At 45.7% G+C, this 21,965-nt stretch overlaps 1 protein-coding gene across 11 annotated transcripts in view; it reads right to left on the reverse strand.

Moving 5' to 3' along the window:
- The window catches only part of CAST (calpastatin), a 60,909-nt gene extending 59,883 nt beyond the window's left edge, over positions 1 to 1,026 (reverse strand). For 8 of the 11 annotated variants that reach the window (XM_062628493.1, XM_062628492.1, XM_062628488.1 and 5 more), the window contains exon 1: positions 833 to 1,025. In XM_062628493.1, coding sequence (XP_062484477.1) covers positions 833 to 874 — 42 coding nt within the window. In that variant the 5' untranslated portion in view covers positions 875 to 1,025. Of the gene's footprint in view, positions 1 to 832 lie in introns of all 11 variants that reach the window. The other 3 variants (XM_062628486.1, XM_062628485.1, XM_062628489.1) reach the window with 2 other exon arrangements.
- Between the last annotated feature and the right edge of the window lie 20,939 nt (positions 1,027 to 21,965).

The following is a 21,965-nucleotide window of genomic DNA, read 5'->3' on the forward strand; positions in this document are numbered from 1 at the left end:
AACAATTCCTGGCAACTCCACTATCTACCTGCAGTTACAGTATGTTCCTGAGAACAGACACACTACGAGGATTTTTCCAAAGCAGAAACTGTACAACCCCCCTGTACTAGCCCCCTGTACAATGGTCAACCCTCTGTATCAAAACAATCCCATAAAAATTCTGCCTTATGTCACACATCGCTATGTTTTGACCGAGTGGTGCAGTTTTCGTCAGCTAGCAAGCTCTGCCTTACTTCAGAAGATGACAGAAACTGCCAAATCCCTGATTTTTCAGCGTCACTTATCCGCGGCAGGATGATAGAAGTACATCCAGAGTACACCACATTCTCATCTGACCTGAAATTCTACTGCACGAACGCTTTGGGGGGGGGGGGGGGGAAAGCGCTGATGTACCTTCTGTCACCGTAAAATCCTTTCCTAAGTCTTAAAGACAGAGAGGGGAGGCCGCCCGCCGGAGCGGCACGCCGCCGCCCCGTTCCTTCCCCCGGGGGTGGCCCAGGCTCCCCGGCCGTCCCGCCGCACCCCTGCATTTACCGTGGCGTACCACCACCGCGCGAAAGCCATGGTGCTGCCCTCGGCTCGCTGCTCCCTGCTGCCCGGCTCGGCTCGTCGAGGCCTGGGCCGCACCCCGCCCCACCAGCCGCCTCCACCCCAGGGCGGCACCGCCGCGGCAGCAGCCTCCCACTGCCGGCCCTACGGCACCAGGGCAGCGACCGCGGCCACGCCGAGCCCGGGAGGCAGCTCGGGCAGCGCCGCCGGGGCTCGCCACTGCCATCCCCACAGCGCCCTGGGGGCTACAGCCACCCGCCCCGCCGCCCGAGCCCCACCTTACCGCGGCGGGGGGCGGCTGCCTCCCCGTCCCGGGCTGAGACATAGCGGCGGGACTCCCTTCCGCCTGCCCCGGTGCGGCTCCGGGCCACGGAGAAGCTAGGGTCGGCCGGCGAAGCAAGGGGAACCGACCGATCTAGGGGCGCGGCGGTACCAGTGGCACAGCTTTCTGGGGCGGTGGCGGATCCTCCCCTTCCTGCCGGGACCAGGGGGGGGACGCGGGAGGAGGAGGGCTGAGTTTCGCGGCGATGGCTGCAGTTCGGAGAAAGCAGCGGGCATGCCCCCGACTCGCAAGCGCCGGGGCAGGGCAACGTTCACCCGAAACTAGAGTGCCTTTTCTTGAATAGAGGAGGTAAAGGGGCAGATTCTTTTCTTTTGCTGCGAAAGACTTTACCATTGGAAGAGCTTTGGGTATGGACACCCGACCCTCAGCTGGAGGTTGGCTTGAAGCAGCTCGTGTCAGAGATCCTGCCCCCACGGCTTCTCCCTAGATGGAGCCGGGCGGTGGGTGTGTGTGCGTGCTCTGTCGTCCCGGCTCCTCTGCCAGCCTCCAGCCTTTGCCAGAGCTTCGGCTTGAACCCACGCTAAAGGAAGGTACATCTTCACACCTTCCTGCAAAACCATGCCCTTGGTTTTGAACAGGTCATACATCCTGTAGGTTGCTGTGGTGGTAGCGTTCATGTTTAAGGGATTTAGCATAGCTAGGGTTGTTAAATGTAAAGGGTTTCCGGCTCTGTTGTTTCTTTGAGAGTGGGACGCAAATGTCTCTGGCCATGTAAGTCTACACAAATGAGCTGTGTGGGGTGTAGTGATGGCTCTTCCAAACTACTGCAGGAACAGGTCGTGGTCAGTCAGTTGAAAGAATCATAGAATCATAGAATGGTTTGTGTTAGAAAGGACTTTAAAGCCCATCCAGTTCAACACTCTGCCATGGGCAGGGGCACCTCCCACTAGACCAGGTTGCTCCAAGCCCCGTCCAACCTGGCCTTGAACACTGCCAGGGATGGGGCAGCCACAGCTTCTCTGGGCAACCTGTGCCAGGGCCTCAGCACTCTCACGGGGAAGAACTTCTTCCTAAGATCTGATCTCAGTCTCCCCTCTGTCAGGTTAAAGCCATTCCCCCTTGTCCTGTCCCTACAGGCCCTTGTCCAAAGCCTGCTCCAGGTTTCTTGCAGCCCCTTTAGGCACTGGGAGCTGCTCTAAGGTCTCCCCTTAAGGAGCCGTATTTTCTCCAGGCTGAACCAGCCCAGCTCTCTGAGCCTGTCTCCAGAGCGGAGCTGCTCCAGCCCTCGCAGCATCTCTGTGGCCTCCTCTGGACTCACTCCAACAGCTCCACATCCCTCTTGTGTTGTTGCCCCAGAGCTGGACACAGGACTGCAGGGGTGGTCTCCCCAGAGTGCAGCAGAATGACAGAATCCCCTCCCTGACGTGCTGCTCATGCTCTGGGGATGCAGTCCAGCACACGGGAGATCTGGGCTCAAGCGTGCACTGAAGCTGGATCATAGGAAGCTTCTTATCAACCAACACCCCCAAGTCCTTCTCAGGAAGAAAGATGAAGCACATCCAAGCCACCATGACCAAAACCTGGAAAATGCTCTCTGAGCAGGAATGGTGCAGTCCTGAGCCCTGTTTGGCCAAGTCTCCTGTTCATGTGGATATGTAGCTGGAATGAAAAATTCGTTGTTTACCAACAGCACTACTCTGAGGCTCCCTCAGTATGGAAACAAAATGTGACTGAGGTGGTGTGGCAAATATTCTTGAAGCATTATGGCAAGAATGATGAGTTATAACATAAGTCAACCTCCAGTAAAAGAGGTTCAAAATGCAATAGATGACTTGCTGCCTGTAGGTACTTAAACACAGGTTGCATGCAGGAATTGGCACAGTTCATCAGTTTTGTCCTGCCCAGGTCTTGTTTATGCACAGTTTAAGTAAAATAAAAAGGTGTTTTGGTTGTTCTGTGCTAGGGAATCCCAAGTTTAGGCTGGTTGGGTGCAAAAAGCAATTGGATGAGCTGTATTACTCTGAAGGGGTAACAGCAGCAGTGGATCCTGCACATGAGCTTGGGCGAGGAGGCTGTCTCTATCAGCAGAAGGAAGCAGAAGTGTCTGAGTCTTCAGCAAGTGCTCACCACCTAAGCAGCTGTGGGGAAGAGGCGACAGGGCAAGCCACTTAGTGGAAAGTCTGTAAAGTCAATTAGTGCTCGTGCATTCTCCCATCAGACAGAAAGGAGGTGAGTGGACCCCTTGAAGCCTTGGGGATTGGCTTTAATCTCCAGAGATGAAGGATGGTTCAGATGTGTCATATGCCTAAAGCAGTCGCTGCTCTTCCTTGTGATTAGCTATGTGCAAATCTACAGCTAGTCTCTGAAGTATTCCAGCCTGTGACATGTCTAGGGTTTGCATTCCACTTGATGGGTCACCTGCTTAAAACATTCAGTACTCAGACTTTCCCTGAGCTCTGCGTTGTATCTGTCTGTGGAAGTGTAAAGCAGCTACATGTGACCATCTTACAAGGATGTGCATCTAGGCAAGGTGCTCTGGAAGAGACCAAGGCAAGGGCCATATTTAATGCACAGCTTTCACGCAGGGCTCTTGTGTGCTTTTTTATCTGCAGTCACTCTGACAGGTCTAACAGATTTTACTGCATTCCTCAGCTGCAGGCAGCAGGCCCTCCCTGCTAAGACAGTGCTCCAGGAAGCCTCCAGCAAGCTTTACTCTGCTCATTACTACATGCCTGATGACCAGCAACTGGAGCTGACAGTAGCTGAAACTGTGGAGTTCACAGTAATGAGGCAGTAGTACATGAAATCCTTGGTGATGTCAGTCTGTATCATGCTGGGCCAACGTTGAGGGTTCTGCTGATCCAGATGTACATTGTCAATTCTAAGCTCTCCTAGTAGGAAGTTAGATGATAGATGAGTATTGATAAGATTTGAACACTTGGTAGCTGCACGAAGGAGGAGAGCTGCCCGGACATTGCCTCCAGTTCTGCAGCCACTGTGTGTGTCTGCAGCTATTTGGAAAATGGCTGGGCTCCAGCCTTGCAAGGAAATTGGGCTCTGGGTGAAGGGCTTTGGCACTGTTGTTTCTATGAGAAGACTCATGTAGCTTGCCACTGCTTTAAGAAACCATTGTGTATTGGCAATTTCTGCATACATTTATTCTTAACTAGTTTAGATTACTTTTATATGTAATTGAGGTAGACAGCACACGTTTCCAGGGAATGGAAAAGTAGGTACTCATTCCTTTTACAAGTGATCTCGACTGACAGGTGCCTGAGTCAGGTCTTCAACTACTGCAGGCCTAAACACCATCCCAGCAGTTTGCTCAGTTGGATAAAGATTTTTGTATTTGCTTGGAAGAGTTGGTAGTAATTATCCCAATCAGTCTGACTCTCCTTATCTTTAAATAGGAAAATCAAGTTTTTCTTGCAGCTTTCAGTAGCATACAGGTGTATAATTTCAAAGACACATTCTGTTTTCTGTTGCATTTTCTGCTTAACTATTTCAGATCATCTGTTGGCAAACAAACCTGCTAAAGCCCACAGAGATTTGACATGACTGATAGGTAAGTTCTGCAGAGGGTTGTCCAAATGCAGGAGAGGATGAATACTCCAGACTTAGGCCTGTTCAATGCATATTGGTTTGAGCAACAGCAGGTAGCCACATTGGTTCTTTACTGTGATAATATGTAATACAAACAAGTATTTTAAAACATTTTGTATGCTTTTAATAGTTATTTAGAGTTATGGTCAATGGCTATGTTTACATGTAATTGAAGTTATTTGGAGTCTAAAATTGGAATCTAGAATAGAACGGTCATTTTTCCCCACCATATTCCTCTCTCCAAAGGGCACCAGTTGACGTCAAATGCCTCTGAATAAAAAGGTGCTCTAAATTCTGGCAGGATCAGATGAAATTTTTGCCAAGCATACATATTTTATTAGTATAGCTTGCATAACAGCACTACTGCAAGCTTATGAGTCATTCACCAAATTTACAAAGTAAAGTACAAAATTTCTCGTGTAACTGGATTTTTATCCAGAGTAGTTAAAAAAGAAGTCTAAAATGAAGTATAAAAATGAGTCAAACAAGTTGTTTCTTTAATCTCTGGTTTACTGAGAAACTTATCACAAGTTTTCATTGTGTTCTCTTCCTCACAACACTAAAGTAATAGGATTTACTTTTTTTTTTTTTTTTTATTTGATGCATGCAGTCCCATCCTGTTTCAACACACCAACAGTAACAAAGACAAACAACTACATTTAATTTCTTCATCGACTGCTTTTGTTAAAAAAGTGTTCAGTAACTGGAAATTGGAATTTTCAGTTATGGAAGCCCTCTATGTTGAAAAGAGTGAATAGTTTGATAAATCTTTGCTTTATAACTCAATAAGCAATAATTAAAATCCTTGCTATTGAAAAGAAAGGTTTATTTCTTTATATAAGAACCCGTATTTTGGTACATGTTGTAAACGTGTTCTTTTTCGTCATATAAATAGTGTGTCCTCTTGTTTGTTTGGTGTGGTTTGAAGGGTTCCTGCTGGACTCCATCTCACTGCTGAATGGAAATTTCCTTTCCACAGACAGAAAGTCCAAAGTTTTGATACCAACCAAGGTAAGATTAGAGCTGATTCCATAGTCTTCCTTGGGGCTTTTTATTTTGTAAATCTGTAGATACTGAGCTGAGTCTTGATTAAGAAAAAAACAAACAAACAAAAGCAAAAAAACCCTTTGAAATGAATTTTTAATAATTACTGGAGCTGAATTTAGGTTATATGTACAAAAGTTTTTATTTATCCAGAAGTTCTATTTCATTCTTGGAGTGGCTATGCATACAGACAGCACAAGGTTATGACTTCAAATTTGGGTCCAAAAGGAAGTCCAGCGTGACAAGATAGGCATTACCTCAATGAATGTCAAGCATTGCAGTTATGTAGGAGTGGGCAACCTGCAGCTCATTTCTGTCTGCTGTTATTACAAAAAAGCCAAAAACTTTCCTGAAATGAGGTATATTCTCTCAAGTGTAAACTAAATTGTGAAATTACAGCAAGAATGTGCGTCCTAAAAATTTCTGATTTTTTATAAACCTGATTTATAAAGATTTATACATATGAAAATTACAGTGCCATTTCTCTCAGATTCTCAGATTGAAGGCTTATATTAGTCTCTGAGTAGAAACTGCAGATAAAGAAAACTTCGGTGAGCTCTGTGTGAGGTGGGACAAAAATGTGTTTATGAGTAAATGTCCTGGGTTTAAGACTTTAAAGTCTTTAAACACTATAATTTTTTAATATCTCTAGAAAATCATGCTAATAAACTTAAACACATACCTTTTAAGCACAGTTTCTATGTTTAACATGCAGAATTTTTCAAAATGTTTTGGCTGTGTCAGTGCTGTACCTTGGAAGTCATAAAACCCATGCAAGAGATTGAAACTTTTGCATACTTCTTGGACATTTTCTCAGTTTATCTGCATTTGCCACAAAGACAATGATTTCCCTGAGAGTGGTAGCATTCCCTCCAGTGCATTGCTGCACTTACCCCTTATCATCAGGGTGCATAATGGTCCCCTCAGGGCAACTTTCCTTCAGAAATTAATCCTGAAAATCTTGGAAATAATAGAGGCTTCACAGAGGAAGGGTTAAAAGAACAACTATGGTTTCCTGAAATACATCCTGTAAAACAAACTAAAAATTGCATTGGTTTGAAAAGATCAGTAAGTCATTTATGAGGGTAACTTTTGTTCCTAGGGTAACAAATAAAAGGTTTTACATGACAACACATCTCTTTATATTTTGCGTTTTTTTCATTCTCACTACCTTACCCACACACAGATGTACCCACAATTAGGGCTGAAGAGGCCCAAGACAGATCAAAGTATAGTTTATAACTAATCCAAAAGCAAAAATAAAACTGACACTCAACTGCTGTATATGTATATGTATATGTATATGTATATGTATATGTATATGTATATGTATATGTATATACATTCATGCATACATAGATGTATCTATGTCTGTCTTGTAGCTGTTTTATAGAGGATGTAACTCATCATATGATTAATCAGCATTCCCATGATTCCCAGACAAAATAAGAGACTAGTGACTGAAGACTAAGGATTAATAACTTAAAAGAGCACTTAAAGATATAATTTAATATATTTAATTGTATCTTTTTATATTTAATTATATCTTTATATTATAATTAAATACTGAATTTACACAACAAAATGTTAACTTAAGACTGAATTTTGATAAGAAACTTTGGGGATTCTCTAGGGCTAGGAAAGGGAGAAAAGTACCTCCTCCTCCTCCCATCTCCATTCAGCCTTACTAAGGGGCAGCCACAGCGTAAGCCAGTTGGTATCATCTGTAGCTACTAGTGGCACAAGCAGAATGTGGTGCCCATGACTCTTAATACCATAAACAACAGCTGTTCTTTGGGGTCTTACAGGAGCATCCTGCTGGGATGCTACTGGACAGTACTGGTGATTAGAAAACACAAAATTGTCTTTTGCCAGTGATGCTGAATGTCTTTTTTGCTTCCTGCCAGGGTTTGAAAACTGTTCCCCAATGCTGTATTGTCTGGGTGGTGATGCTGCTTCTCATACACTTTCAGCAGCTGCCTGTGAAACAAGATGTCATTAATTACAGCTTTACTTCCATAGTATTTCCCTCTGTACCTGTGACAGGTTACGAAAAAAAACCTGGCAAACAAGAAATTCCTGTTAAGAGAGAAGGAAATGACAGTTCTGGGCTCTGGCAGCTTTTGTGAGTTGTAATACATTCGTCATTCCTACAGCTTGCAGTCCTGTGATAGCAGATTCAAAGAACCCAGGCTTTCATTCACACTTCTGGGAGAGGCTGTTGTCTTTGCTGCTGGTAAACTGAGGCTCAGGAGGACTGAGGGCTGTAAAGGGTCACACAGGGCACTTGTAGCAGATAAAGACATTGACCCAGAGTTTGGTTTATGTGCAATCTTTTCAGACACACTGCATTTCTGATCTGATCATCAAACTTAAAAACAGGGCTGTATCAACAATGAAAAGAAGTTATTATATAGCTTGTCCTCCCCAGTTTGCCAACCATGAGAAACCTAACTGGTTTCCATCAAAGCATGCATTCATGCATAATGGCCTTGTTATGTCTGCAAGGTGTATTTTTATGCAGGTGCACACATTTGTGAAATCAGATACACATTTTAAATATATACACAAACAAATTATTTATTATACTCTACAGTTAGAAGAAATACTCTGTCAGATACTTTGCCAATCACAACTGCATAATATACCTGGAAATGGGGATAAAAGCAGGCAGTAGTTTTCCTTAGGAGAGCACTTCATTGCTCAAAACCTGCAGATCGGCTTCCTCACAGTTGGTGAATGTTGTGCATTTAGCAGCTTTGTTAGCATCTGGTTCATCCTGTACTTGGTTGACCAGTGCCACGTCTGAAGGTGAGACTTACATGTTAAAAGCTGCATTAATATTAATAACCACATCTTCAAAACATAGGTCTGCTTACAACGTGGCGTCCTTGAATCCATTATAGCAGTCTGCTTCTTTGCCCTTACGTCCCTGCTCAGAATTTTTGTCAGTTGCATAGCTCAGGCTCTTTTTAATCACTGTTGACTGTATGCCTTTTGCAGGAATAAGGTCTCTTCTTAGATTAGCACTATACTTTCTGCCTTTTAAGAAGCACAGCTTCCAGTCAAAACAACGGAGAGGAAGTCTTAAGTACAAGCTGGTTCAGAAATGTTTAATGGAAAATTGCAACACTGCTTCACAGGAAACTCTTTCCTGTTTTAGAAATGTGAGAAAATAAGAAACTGAAATTGGTCAGAAGGGAAACATGGGTAATGTGGAAAATATTTTACAGCTCTATGCCATTTTGAAGGCAGTATAAATTTTTCATAATTAAAAAAGAGAAAGCAAACTGAAATAACATTGGGCAGAAGCAGAGGTGAGTGGGCACTTAGAAGTAAGACCCGAGCACGCAGTGCAGCTTGGCTTGACATTTAGCTCAAAGCAAAGAAAAAAACCTCACCTTTTTCTTGTTTCATTGTGTGCTGAACAGATTGCTCCCACCTTAGCAACAGATTTCAGCTATTTTGTAGCTGCAAAATAGCACAATAATAAAAAGCACTGATTCACCTGAGTGGCCAAGCAGCAATGGCAGGGTGAGGGTGCATTGCTTGGGGACATCCCTGCTTGCGGTAGCTTCTGCTCCTCTGAAAACATGTGCAGCATTAATGGAGCCGAAGTGCGGACAACTCCTTCTCAGCACGCACTGCTCTCCGTTGGGAATTGTTCTTTCTATTTTAAGCTGTGCATTTGTCCTGACAAGTGCGATGGAGCAGCCCTGCATTGCAGCGAGACCTGTTTCTGTGCATGTTCAGGACCAGGCATCAGCACAGAAGTGTGTGGGGGGATTTGGTTTGTGGTCAAATTGCTTGGTAGAAACCCAGCACAATTTAAATGCAGCTGATGTGCAAATCAGTGAGAGAGGTAACAGAGTTTTGTTTTGTACATCACAAAACCCCAGATCTGTCATTTCTATCCAGAGGAATCTGCTGCTCTTCCAAGGTTTGCTGATGGAGTCAGTCTGCCATCAGCCAAGACGATGCTCTGCTCTCTCTGGGCAGTGGCCATTTGAATGCCATGTGTGGATAGCTGGGTGCCCTTTGCCACGCAGCGCAGGCTGCCCTGGGCCTCCCAGGCTTGAGTGATGGAAACTCTGTTTGCAAATACACAGTGACTTTCAAATGCCATCCACGTTTGGGTGGATGGCAAATGCACGGCAGCTCTGCAGGAGCTTATATTTCGTACACATCAGCCCCAAACTTTGCAAAACCTGAAGAATTTCATGTCACCAGGGGTCAGCAGAGTGGTAATAGCTGAGGGGAAGTTCTTTGCTCGAGAAAAAGCATTTGTTTAGTGTGGAGCAACTTGTGATGACTGCCCAGGATAGCCACACCATGCCCAGACTTGTCCTGCCAAAACCAACCTGACACCCCAACTCACGGTGGTGCTGTGCTCTGCCCCCTCCCCAGCACAAGAGGCACACCACTGCCTCATTTCCAAAACCCAAGGCTCACAGGCTACTTCCTGATTCCCAGGACAAGGGGCAGGGCAGTGGGGCTGGACAGCAGGTGTCTGTGCTGGGATGTGGATTGCACACTCGCCCTATGGCTGCTGCTCCCCTCATACCTCTGCTGTGACTCACCCCAGTGAGCTCAGTGACAAATCTGGCCTGTTCTGCTCTCATGAGGCCCCTGGCCAGGAGCAGAGCAGCTTTGGGGTGGAGCAATAAGCTGAAGAATTAATGTGAAATTATTAAATGTGGCAAAAAACCTGGCCTTGAGCAAGAAACTAAATGCTTCCTGCCCCTAGACCCTGAAAACTGAGGCAAGGTTTTTTGCGAACAGCACATGAGTTTGAGTGCCTACCTCCTGCACCAGGCACTGGGGAAATGAAAATCCTTCTTTGCCACTCAGAATTTGGCATAACTGGAGGAAATGTGGTCACTTGTGCTTGCCAGGAACCTGCTTCAAACTTCACTGCAAGTAATGGCTTCCCACTGCCCTGAGTGAGTTTTAGAACAAGTCCGAAGAAAACATTATTTCTGCAGGAGTACCACAACAGTAGAGTGTGGTGACAGTACTTTATATGAGCCAGGTCCATATACCTGCACGTGTGAAAATCACCCATGTAGGGAAAAAATGGGAAAAAAAGTGTACAAATCAGGACACTGAAGTCCAGTATCCTTTTAAAAAAGACTCTAGAAAGCTCTGCCAGCATTGCATACTATTTTCAGAAGACACTGGATGATTTTTAATAGATGATTACACCCAAACTGGCTGTCATTAGGTGGCAGGTGTGCTGATATTTGTGGTAAGCAAACAGTTAAGTGGCAGTGTGCCTGTTTCTGTGCGGTGGTGCCAGCACAGACATTTCCTTCACAACCTCTGCCTCTGCTGCCAAAGCACACGGTTTACAGCTAAAGTCAGGTGACATGCTTTGCATTGCCCAGTAGAGATAATTCCCATGCCTGGGGAACCAGGGCACACATGAGGTAAAACTAAACACAGCCCGTAAAGCTGGAAGTGGGAAAGGGAGTCCCAAAGGACAGGAGGGCTTGGAGAGATGATGACAGTGGGCTGCAATGGAGAGCAGCATTGCCCTCTGCTCAACCCAGCTCTCCCTTTCAGGACAATGGCATGCCTCTGGTGAGAAGTTTGTTTGCACCGTTTCCAGGGTTTGCCCGAGTTGGTGTGTAGCTCCCAGTAGATTTTCTTCCCTCTGACCACAATCATGCTGCTCTCGGCTGCTCCTCCCTCTCTGCACCCTGGAGTGTTTACTGCAGGGCTGCAGACCAGATCTTTAAGAGATGCACAATGCATGACTCACCCGCTTTGGAGCCAAGTTGTGGCAGTGATGGGTTGTTAAACCAGAAACTTCCTTTTCATAGTACCCTGACTGCAGATGAGCTGTGTCCTCCTGTGCAGACATGTCAGCATGACTGTGCTTGTACTCCCTTGTTTTTGTTGTTATCTTCCCAGAAATATTTTACAGAAAGCTTTGCAATAGGTATTCTGTGTTGGCTCTGAATTTCTGTGCATAGGGCAACAATGTACTTGGGGTGAGTCAGGCACAACAGCACTCACATTGTTGGGGGCATTTCCTGCCCATTGGTGGGCTGCGCTACTTCTGTCCTCTCCTTTTCCCCACCATGAGTACCAAGGCTCTGATAACCACCCAAAAAGCCATCAGATACACCACATGATCAGGAAATCCCCATGTAAGGTACTAGATTTTATACCCTCAACTTTCACAGTTGGTGTTGTCCGTGAAGACCTGTCTAGATTTTGAAAGATGAATTTCATTGCAGTGTTTTCACCTCTTTTTGGACTGTCGCATGCTTAGAGATATCCTCTCAGCAGTGCAGGTTCTTCCAAGGTGACACATACCTGGGTTAGTGTTCGCTGTACACAGTCTTGCTTCTCCTCCATCATTGTGTCCTTCTGAAGTGGTGTGTGAAGTTGCCCTGGTTTCAACCCCTCCCATTAGGCATCAAAACAGCATCCACTAAGCATCATTAACAAGTTTGGTTACACAAGATTATTCAGCTTTTTTTTTTTTTTTTTTGATACTCTGGTGACATCCAGGAGTCTCAAGACCATCCCTGTACCAAAAAATATTGAAAGATGTGTCAGAAAGGCAGAATCTGAGGAATTTAAGCTCTAAAACCTACACAACCCTTTCTACGGCTCAAAATGGCTCCTAACATCAGTTGTATGATGGCGCTGGTTTCTTGCTGCCCCATGGTACATTTAACCTAGCCTATATCTCTTTCTCTTCAGGATGCTCTAGATTTTTGCTGCCTATTCTCTGGGGAACTCCCTGTGCCCACCTTGGGCTGTGACTCATTTCCTCGCATGGCTCATCTCATCCGGTGTGCCTACAACTTGCTCATCTCCTCTGCAGGAGCAAAACTTGTTACAAAACCCAGTGAAACTATCACATTGCCAGAAATCTTGCTCTTTTTTTCCTGTGGCATGCAGAGAGCCTCGTCCGTAACACCTTTTAGGGGCTTCATATACTGGCTGATATATAAGGAAAGGTGGGGCGAAATGTGGTTTTCTCCATATAGAGCCATTTTAAACTCATTTTATTACTTGTTGTGCAAACATGCAGAGAGGTGCCAGCAACTTACTTTACTTCCCCAGCAACTACTGGGGAAGTAAAGTAGCTACAAACTTTTAGTCTCAGAATTTCAGTGTAAATGGGAAGCTGAAAGTGAAAGCAGAGATCACCGGGCTGTCAGTGCCACCTGCCGGGGTACTTGCAGTGGCAGGCACCTTCACGAAAGTGAGCTGTCAGGGAAATCAGGGTGAACATTCCCTGCTCTGTGTGCCAGACCTTTCCCGCATACGTGCTGAGTACACCAGAAAGTCAGTCTTTATTTTGTCTCAAGATATGTGATCCTATCTTTGCCAAAGAAACAGATCCCATCAGGGATTGAAAGCATGAAAATTCATAGAATCATAGAATCACACAATGGTTTGGGTTGGAAAGGACCTTAAGATCACCAAGTTCCAACCCCCCTGCCATGGACAGAGATGCCTTACTCTAGACCATGTTGCCCAAGGCTCTGTTCAACCTGGCCTTGAACACTGCCAGGGATGGAGCATTTTCCACTTCCTTGGGCAACCAGTTCCAGTGCCTCATCACCCTCACAGTAAAGAGCTTCTTCCTTATATCTAACATGAACTTCCCCTTTTTAAGTTTAAAACCATCACCCTTTATTCAATAACTACAAAGGGATGAAAAGTCCCTCTCCAGTATCCTTTTAGGCCCCCTTTCAGATGTCAGAGGGCTGCTTTGAGGTCTCCACGGAGCCTCCTCTTCTCCAGGGTGAACAGCCCCAACTTTCTCTGCCTTCATACAGGAGGTGCTTCAGCCCCGTATCATCCTCTTGGCCTTCTCTGGACTTGCTCCAGCAGCTCCACGTCCTTCTTAAGTTGAGGACACCACAATTTCACACAGTGTTCCAAGTGGGTCTCTTGCCTTTCTTAGATTAATTTTCATCTGTCACTCAGAAACAGATTGTGCCATTATTTGTACCACTTTCAGGACAGAAGACCAAGAAAACTGAGTGGCAGGAATCCTAAAATCATATAATCTCCGTAAACAAAATCTGGGATTTGTCTTCCTACCGCTGCAGGGGAAAATAAGGATTTTTTTCATCTATTTGAATAGCCCACTGGTGATGTGCTAGTGAGTTTTTGTGCTGCTGTGAGAAGTTAATAGACCTTGCCATGTTCAAAGAGATGCGCTTATGCATTCTGCAGTGGGATGTGAAGTACTGCTGTCATGTTTGGCCTAATTCATGACACAGCAGGACTGTGAAGGGGTACAGAAATGGAAATCAGTCTGCTAAGTCAGTGTCCAGGCTGATCTTGAGTTGTGTGGGAGGAGAGACACATCTGGAAACTACCTGTCCTCTAGATTGGCAGTCTTTATAACTAAGAAACAACCACCATCAGACACATCCTATTTTTTCACATTCTTCGGTTCAGTTTTAACAAATAGAACATGGTGCTGTAGCAGTGATGGGTTTTTGCTATAGGTAAAACCACCAGAGATACAGGCTGAAGCAGTGCAAACTGTCATACTGTGCTTCAGCGTGTGTGCATTTGTGTCCTTTTGTGCTGCCTGGGAGAATTAACACTTTCCAATTGCAACATGGGCACCTCACTTCTTTAGGAATTGTCAAAATAAATCAATCAGAATTGCAGGGTGCCTTGGAGGTAAACCAACCTGAATAACATCTGAAGAACCAAAAACAGAGGGGTAGTTCTCCACGTTGAAAGCTCCTTGGACGGGATATTTGTGCTAGCATATTTATCTGCAGGGTTCCAACTTCACAACTAACTGCAGTTAAAATCTGATGCACAAGGAGAAGCAGTTCTCCCAGTATACATGAAAGGACACGGCTGTAATGCCAGTAATGCAGGGCCCATTTATTTTTTTTATGCGTTTACTACTAATTACAAGCATGAGACAAACTGGCAGAAGAGAGATGAGGTCATGTTGGCAAGGTCTGTTAGTTCATTCCTCATTTTCTCTTGAAACAGTGAAATGTGTGCCATCTTGTGAGGTCATGGGTTTTGTATGCTTTTCCCTTTCTTTTTACTTTTTTTTTCTTTGCTTTTTTATCTCTTACTTTTTTCCTTTTTCATTTTTCTTTTCCTTTTTTTCTTTTTTTTTTTCCTTTTCCTTTTCCTTTTCCCTTTTCCTTTCTCCTTTTTTTTCTTCTTTTCCTCTCCCTTTGGAGGCAGAGCAAAAGGCTAAAATCTAATCCATGACCAAGAGATTCCTACATGCAGCTGTGTGCACACACCTCTCAACTCTAACCTGATGCTTTCAGCCCCTTGCTGAAGCAAGCCAAGAAAAAGTACTTATGCACAGGTGTAATTTGGAGTGAGGGAACAGTTCTGGGGAGTGAGACAGAGCTCTGGCTTGGGCCCAAGAGGACCCTTGCTGTGCTTCTGCTCAGGTGGTACCCAGAACGTTTAGCTTACTCCAGGGGACAGGCACTGCTCCTTCAGTGCCAGGTGCTGGCCAGGGAGCAGCCTGTCTCCATGGCTGTAGGACAAGAGCCCTCCAAAGACAATGCAGTTTACAGAAGTGCTCTGTTCTTTCTCTCTTGTGTAATAGCTCAGGAGGCCTTCCGTTATAATCTGTATTTCCTTCAGAATGGCAGCTAAGATGTATCAAAAGCTAGTCCTGGCTTTTGGAAAAAGGACGAATTTGGATCACTGAGTTGCAGGACACACCTTTTCATACTGACCTGATAGTTCTCAGTTACTATGTTAGAAATGTGTCATTATGGGTCCTGTTGAGATCCATCCGCAGGTCCTGAAGGAGCTGGCAAATGAAGTTGCGAAGCCGATGGCCATCAGATTTGAGAAATCATGGCAGTCAGGTGAAGTTCTCGACGACTGGAAAAAGGGAAATATAACCCCCATTTTCAAGAAGGGGAAAATGGATGACCAGGGGAATTACAGACCAGTCAGTCTCACCTCTGTGCCTGGCAAAATCTTGGGAGCAGATTCTCCTGGAAGGCTTGCTAAGGCACATGAAAATCAACAAGGTGCTTGGTGACAGCCAACATGGCTTCACTAAGGGGAAATCCTGCCTGACCAACTTGGTGGCCTTCTATGATGGGGCTGTGGAACTGATGGACAGGGGTAGAGCAGTTGATGTCATCTACCTGGACTTGTGTAAAGCGTTCGACACTGTCCCACATGACATCCTTGTCTCTGAATTGGAGAGACATCAATTTGATGGATGGACCACTCGGTGGATAAAGAACTGGCAGGATGGCCGCACGCAAAGAGTTGTGGTCAATGGCTCAATGTCTGGCTGGAGACCAATAACGAGTGGCGTCCTTCAGGGATTGGTGTTGGGACAGGTCTTGTTCAACATCTTCATCACTGACATGGACAGTGGGATTGAGTGCGCCCTCAGCAAGTTTGCTGATGACACCAAGCTGTGTGGTTCGGTTGATACGCTGGAGGGAAGGAATGCCATCCAGAGGGACCTTGACACGCTTGTGAGGTGGGCTGATGCCAACCTCATGAAGTTTAACCATGCCAAGTGCAAGGTCCTACACCTGGGTGGGAGCAATCCCAGGCACAGCTACAGGCTGGGCAGAGAAGAGATTGAGAGCAGCCCTGTGGAGAAGGACTTGGGGGTGTTTGTCAATGAGAAAATGAACATGAGCCAGCTTCAGTGTGTGCTTGCAGCCCAGAAAGCCAACCGTATCCTGGGCTGCATCAAAAGAAGTGTGACCAGCAGGTCAAAGGAGGTGATCCTGCCCCTCTACTCTGCTCTTGTGAGGCCTCACCTGGAGTATTGTGTGCAGTTCTGGTGTCCTCAACATAAAAAGGACATGGAACTGTTGGAGCAGGTCCAGAGAAGGGCCATGAGGATGATCAGGGGACTGGAGCACCTCCCGTATGAAGACAGGCTGAGGAAGTTGGGTCTGTTCAGCCTGGAGAAGAGAAGGCTGCGTGGAGACCTCATAGCAGCCTTCCAGTATCTGAAGGGGACCTATAGGGATGCTGGAGAGGGACTCTTCATTAGAGACTGTAGTGACAGGACAAGGGGTAATGGGTTAAAACTTAAACAGGGGAAGTGTAGATTGGATATAAGGAGGAAATTCTTTCCTGTTAGGGTGGTGAGGCACTGGAATGGGTTGCCCAGTGAAGTTGTGAATGCTCTGTCCCTGGCAGTGTTCAAGACCAGGTTGGACGAGGCCTTGGGTGATATGATTTAGCCAAAATTATGATTTAGCCCATGGCAGGGGGGTTGGAACTAGATGATCTTAAGATCCTTTCCAACCCTAACTATTCTATGTTTCTATGATTCTATACTCTTGGAGCTCTCTTGATCCTGTTTTTAAACTAATCACTGCTTCAAACTGTGTTTGAGTAATGGGATCTGCTAATACCTGCCCCATGTAATCAAGGAACATAAAATTTGTGAAATACAGGTTATATCTGATGCTTATTACCAGCTGACATTTTGTGTCAGGTTGAGCATTATGGCAGAGCGTGTTTTTTTATTCAAGAGTTTGCGCTTACACTATATACTTAAAGGTAAAAATATTATTAAAAGCCTAAAACTTGGAAAAAATATTCTTATTTTTAAGCCATTTAAAACTATATACAGATCATAGACTGCTTTAGATGTGTGAATCCCTGGTCAGTATGGCAACAGGAAATATTTTTTCATTGCCTTTTGGTGTTACTTGCAGCCTGTTTTGAGCGTTTTCCCAACATGACCAACAGCACTGGAACCTTTTGACTACATTGCTCTTCCTCCCTCTGTGTGACTGGAGGACTTCCAGGGTTACAGTCCTCAGGGCTCTTTGCCATGCAATAATCAGAGTTTCTCTGTCATTCTTGATCAATAGATTGGTGGAAGACTGGCCATGCCCAGGACCTGTGCCCAAGGAAGGAATTCTGGGCAGAGTAGTAGCTACAAGCTGTCTTGCAGTGAAGGTACGGCCAAAAGATCTTCAGATGCAAACAAGTCAGGAGATGGCTAGCTGAACTGTCAGCTAGTGCGAGCCCAAAGCAGGGAATGATACAGAGCATTAGTGTTTTGTTGCAATGTTTTGTCAAAAGCAGCAGGCTGCTTTTCCCGAAACTTTTCCCACCTCATCATCAGAGGAGCAGTGACAGAGACTGTCTATGTGATGTGAAATTCACAGTAGAGAAACTGTGAACAAAAGGGAAAAAAAATCCCCTTGACTTAGCCTAATGTCAGACCTCCATGGTTGTCTTTCCTTTTGTTTTTTTGGGCATTATTACTGCTTGTTGGTATGCGGAAAATGTCTACCTTGGGTCAGTTACTGTGTTACAATACCATGGAGTATGGCCATGGAGATACTGAAAAGAGTATCTCCATGCAAAGATACGGAGAACACATGGAGATAGCTGAAAACAGATAAGAGTGTGGCTGGAGATGCTCAGCTGCAGCAACCCTCTCTCCTCAGACTCAGGCAGTGCCCCATGAGTACTGCTGAGCACCCATGTGATTTCAGCGACAAATATGTATATATTGGCATCCATCCACCCAGCTGGTGTGAGCCTTACAACCTGCAGAAACAGCGGGTCTGGGTGAGAAATGAGGGTTTTGAGTCGCTTAGCATCCTCCCTCCACATGCTGTAATGTGTCTGTCACCTGCCTGCTCTGTACTCAGTGGCAATTAATGTCCAGTAAAATGAAAATTAAACACACATTACAAAAAATCTCAAGTGTGAAACAAATCTGTGTAGACTTTAATTTGACACGTCATAAAGTTTTTCAGGCAAGACCAGGAAGACAACATCTGATTAATCTAATATGCAAATATAAGCCTGTTAGCAATTCATGCTATCAAGTATGAGTACGACAGTGACAGACCTGAGGTTTATTCCTGTGTGATGTGAAGTAATCCATCTCAGTACTTCTGTTCAGGGAGGCACTGGCTTTGCTGAAGAAAGACTGAGAGAGGTTTACAAAGAGAATATTTAAAGACAGCAGATCTGCTGGACAGGTCAGAGCATCCTCTTCACTCACTCATGAAGGACCAGTAACAGGGCATGAAAATAAGTGTTTGTGCACATAAAAGAGATCTTTGTTTCCAGTGTGAATGGAGGTGGATGTTCTAGGAGAGGCAGGGTCCTGGTTAGGAACGGATTAGGAAAATTGAGGAAAAGAAAATAATTGAAAAGCTGCTATGGTATTATAACCTTTTTAATGTTTCATGGCATTTTCCTTTATCAGGTGAAAAGATTTCCTGAAGTTTTACCTCTTTTTTATTGCTGATTAATGGATAGTAGTCTTGAAACCCTTTCCTCAAACAGTTTTGAATCCTCGCTAATGTGATCTAGGCCTCTTCATATTCCTCTACTTTCTGCCCCTTGCCTGCAGCTGGTGGGGGGGGGGAATGTGTTGAAATTTCTGCCAGGATCCCTGGGACAATTTGTGCAGGGGGGTGGGAAATGGGGTCTCCTGCATCAACCGCATAGATAAAAGAGCTCAACGTGAGATGGGGGGGGGCTTGTGAAGGAGCCAAGTTGGGGAGTGGAAGGAATAAAAATACAGCATGACAATCTCGAACATATGCATCACTGAGGAGTTAGCAACATACAAGGCTTGGATACCCAGCATAAGGAGAGAGCAGGCACTTCGCTGCTTTGTGACACGGGGCTGTTTTCCCCTATTTGTAGCACAAATTCTGGTGTTTGCTCTGAGGAGGATGCTATGGGCTCCCCTTGCCAACATTGCCTTTCTACCTCCATTTTTAACGAACTTTGAAAAGCTAAAGAGTGCATGTGACAAATGAGGAAATTAATTAGTCAGATTTTAATTTATAATTTTTTTTAGGGCTCCCTCTACATGCAGAAATCCACCTTCAACAGCAAAGCTTTGGAGCTGGAGTCAGAGCTTCTCCTGCCTTGTCTGCCCCGCACAAGGTATCACCGCAGCCCCAGCTTGCAGGCAGGGCAGGCTGCAGATTGGCAGCCCTGACAGAGCTCATCTTTTCCTTTTCCCCCCTTCTGGAGCAGCTCACCTTGTAGCCATGACAACTCTCTGGCAGGCGCAGGCAGGCCCTGGAGCTGGTGCTCCTGGATGTGGCTTCCCACTCACAGTGAGTTACAGCATCCCTCTGTGGGCCACAGCATCCATTCGTGGGATGCATTGATGCCACAGAATCAGATGCTTGGTGGAAAAGGACATGGGGGTGCTTATTGAAGGACACTGAACATGAGCCAGCTTGTGCCCAGATAGCCAAGAAGGCCACTGGCATCTTGGCCTATATCAGTACCAGTGTGGCAGCAGGGCCAGGGCAGTGATGATCCCCCTGTACTGGGCACTGGTGAGGCTGCACCTTGAAATCTGTGTTCAGTTCTGGGCCTTCACTGCAAGAGAGACATTGAGGTTCTGGAGCTGGTCCAGAGAAGGGCAACGGAGCTGGTGAAGGGCCTGGACCACAAGTGTGAATAGGAACAGCTGATGGACCTGGGGTGGGGGTTTTATCTGGAGAAGAGAAGGGTCAGGGGGGAACTTACTGCTCTCTACAACTGAATGGAGGATGGAGCCAGGAGGTGGCTGTTCTCTTCTCACAAGGAACACATGATAGGACAAGAGGAAACAGCCTCAAGCTGCATCAGGGGACATTTAGACTGGAGATTAAGAATAATTACTCACTGAAAAGGTGTTCAGGCATTGGAACAGGCTGCCCAGCGCAGTGGTGGAATAACCATCGCTAGAAGTGTTCACAAACAGTGTAGACGAGGCCCTTAGTGACATGGTTTAGTGGTGGCCTTGGCAGTGCTGGGGCAACAGTTGGACTTCATGATCTTAAAAGTCTTTTCCAGATTAGTTGATCCTATAATTCGTGGGACAGAGCATCCCCTCATGGGCTGCTCCCACACCTGTACCTGGGTTATGGGGCCAAAGATATGGGACAAGACTCCCTATTAAATCTGATCAGGGGACCAGGTCTGTTCTCTTCAGAAGAGGTGTTAGCAGCATTTAGGTCTGCTGCTGTCACAAACAGCCCTGTGCCACACTGCATTCTCTCTTTCTCAAAATATTTCCTCTTAAGACGTATATTCTGGAGTGAAAAAGAGATTTGATCCTGCTCCGGCAGCAAGCTTAAAGGTGCAAAAGGGACACAGGAGTGTGTCACACAGCCTGGGATTTTGCTCCTAGGCTTTTTGCTACTATTTGTTATTACAGACATTTGTTATGCTCTGCACTAGTGTCATGGTTTAAACCCAGTCAGGTAACTCATTCACTCACTTCCCCCCTTCTTTCCCTCCCCCTACTCCCAGAGGGACGGAGAGGAGAATCGAAAAGAATGCAACTCCCACGGGTTCAGATAAGAACAGTTTAGTAACTAAGGTATAACACAAATCACTACTGCTACCACCAATAATGATAAAGGAAATAACAAGGGAAGAGAATACATCATCTCACCACCAGCCAACCGATAACTCGCCCACCCCCCAGCCCAACCAAGCACCGACCGATACCTCCTCCAACCCTGCCGTCTCCCAGCCCTTCCGGCTAACTCCCAGTTACATCCTGGGCATGACGTGCTGTGGTATGGAATACCTCTTTGGTCAGTTTGGGTCAGGTGTCCTGTCTCTGCTTCCTCCCGGCTTCCCCTCCTCCCTGGCAGAGCATGAGGCTCACAAGGTCCTTGGCCAAACCAAAATATCCTTGTTATCAGCTCTGTTCCCAGGCTGAAAGTCAAAACACTGCACTGCACCAGCTACCAAGAAGGAGAAAAATGACTGCTACTGCTGAACCCAGGACAACTAGTCAGGTTGTCCTCTAAGATACCTTCTTATTATGGCAACAATCTTCCTTAGTGAAAATTTCTTAAGGAAGATTTCTTAATGAAAACCTTTAATTAACATTTCCAGTAGGTTTCTCTTCTTTATTTATATGGGCAGTGCAAACCCTTTCCTTTCCCTGCCTTAAGCTGTTCTCCTCCTGAGAGGAGAGGAAACAGAGCATAAGAGAAAAGCAAACTCACGTGCTCTCTTGATCCCAACATCTTGTTAGGGCTGAGAGTGGAACTGGGGGCAGCTTCCTCGTGGAGGCCTGCGGTGATGTGTTGAAATAACAGGCACATCCTAACTCAAGCCAGCACAGCAGCAGCCTGGGGTAAGGCACAGCCCCTGACCCTGCCACACACCTCCCACAGTTCATCTACTACCCAAAAACATTGATACAATCAGGAGCTGCAGCTCCAGAGGTCTCCACATTGCTGCCTTGGGAGCTGTTCTGGCTTTGCTGGGAGAGGCAATGCTGTGCCTGCAGAGCAATGGTTTCCAAAAGCCAGCAAAAAGCCTGTGCAGGCGCTTCAAATCTGCATTGGTTATCATCTGCAGTGCTGTCGTTTCTGTGCATGCTCAAGTACTCACCCCTCAGTTTCACTCCAAGGTCTGTTTCTAATATAATGGTACCTCTGGGAAAGGGCAAATTTCCAGATTTAGTTAGATTTAAATGAGAACTGAACACAGGTTGCAAGGTGCAGCCTTACCGATGCCCAGT

Source organism: Pezoporus occidentalis, unplaced genomic scaffold (genome assembly GCF_034315485.1).
Source record: "Pezoporus occidentalis ecotype Australia unplaced genomic scaffold, CSIRO_AGI_Poc_V1 ctg318, whole genome shotgun sequence".
Classification (NCBI taxonomy): domain Eukaryota; kingdom Metazoa; phylum Chordata; class Aves; order Psittaciformes; family Psittacidae; genus Pezoporus; species Pezoporus occidentalis.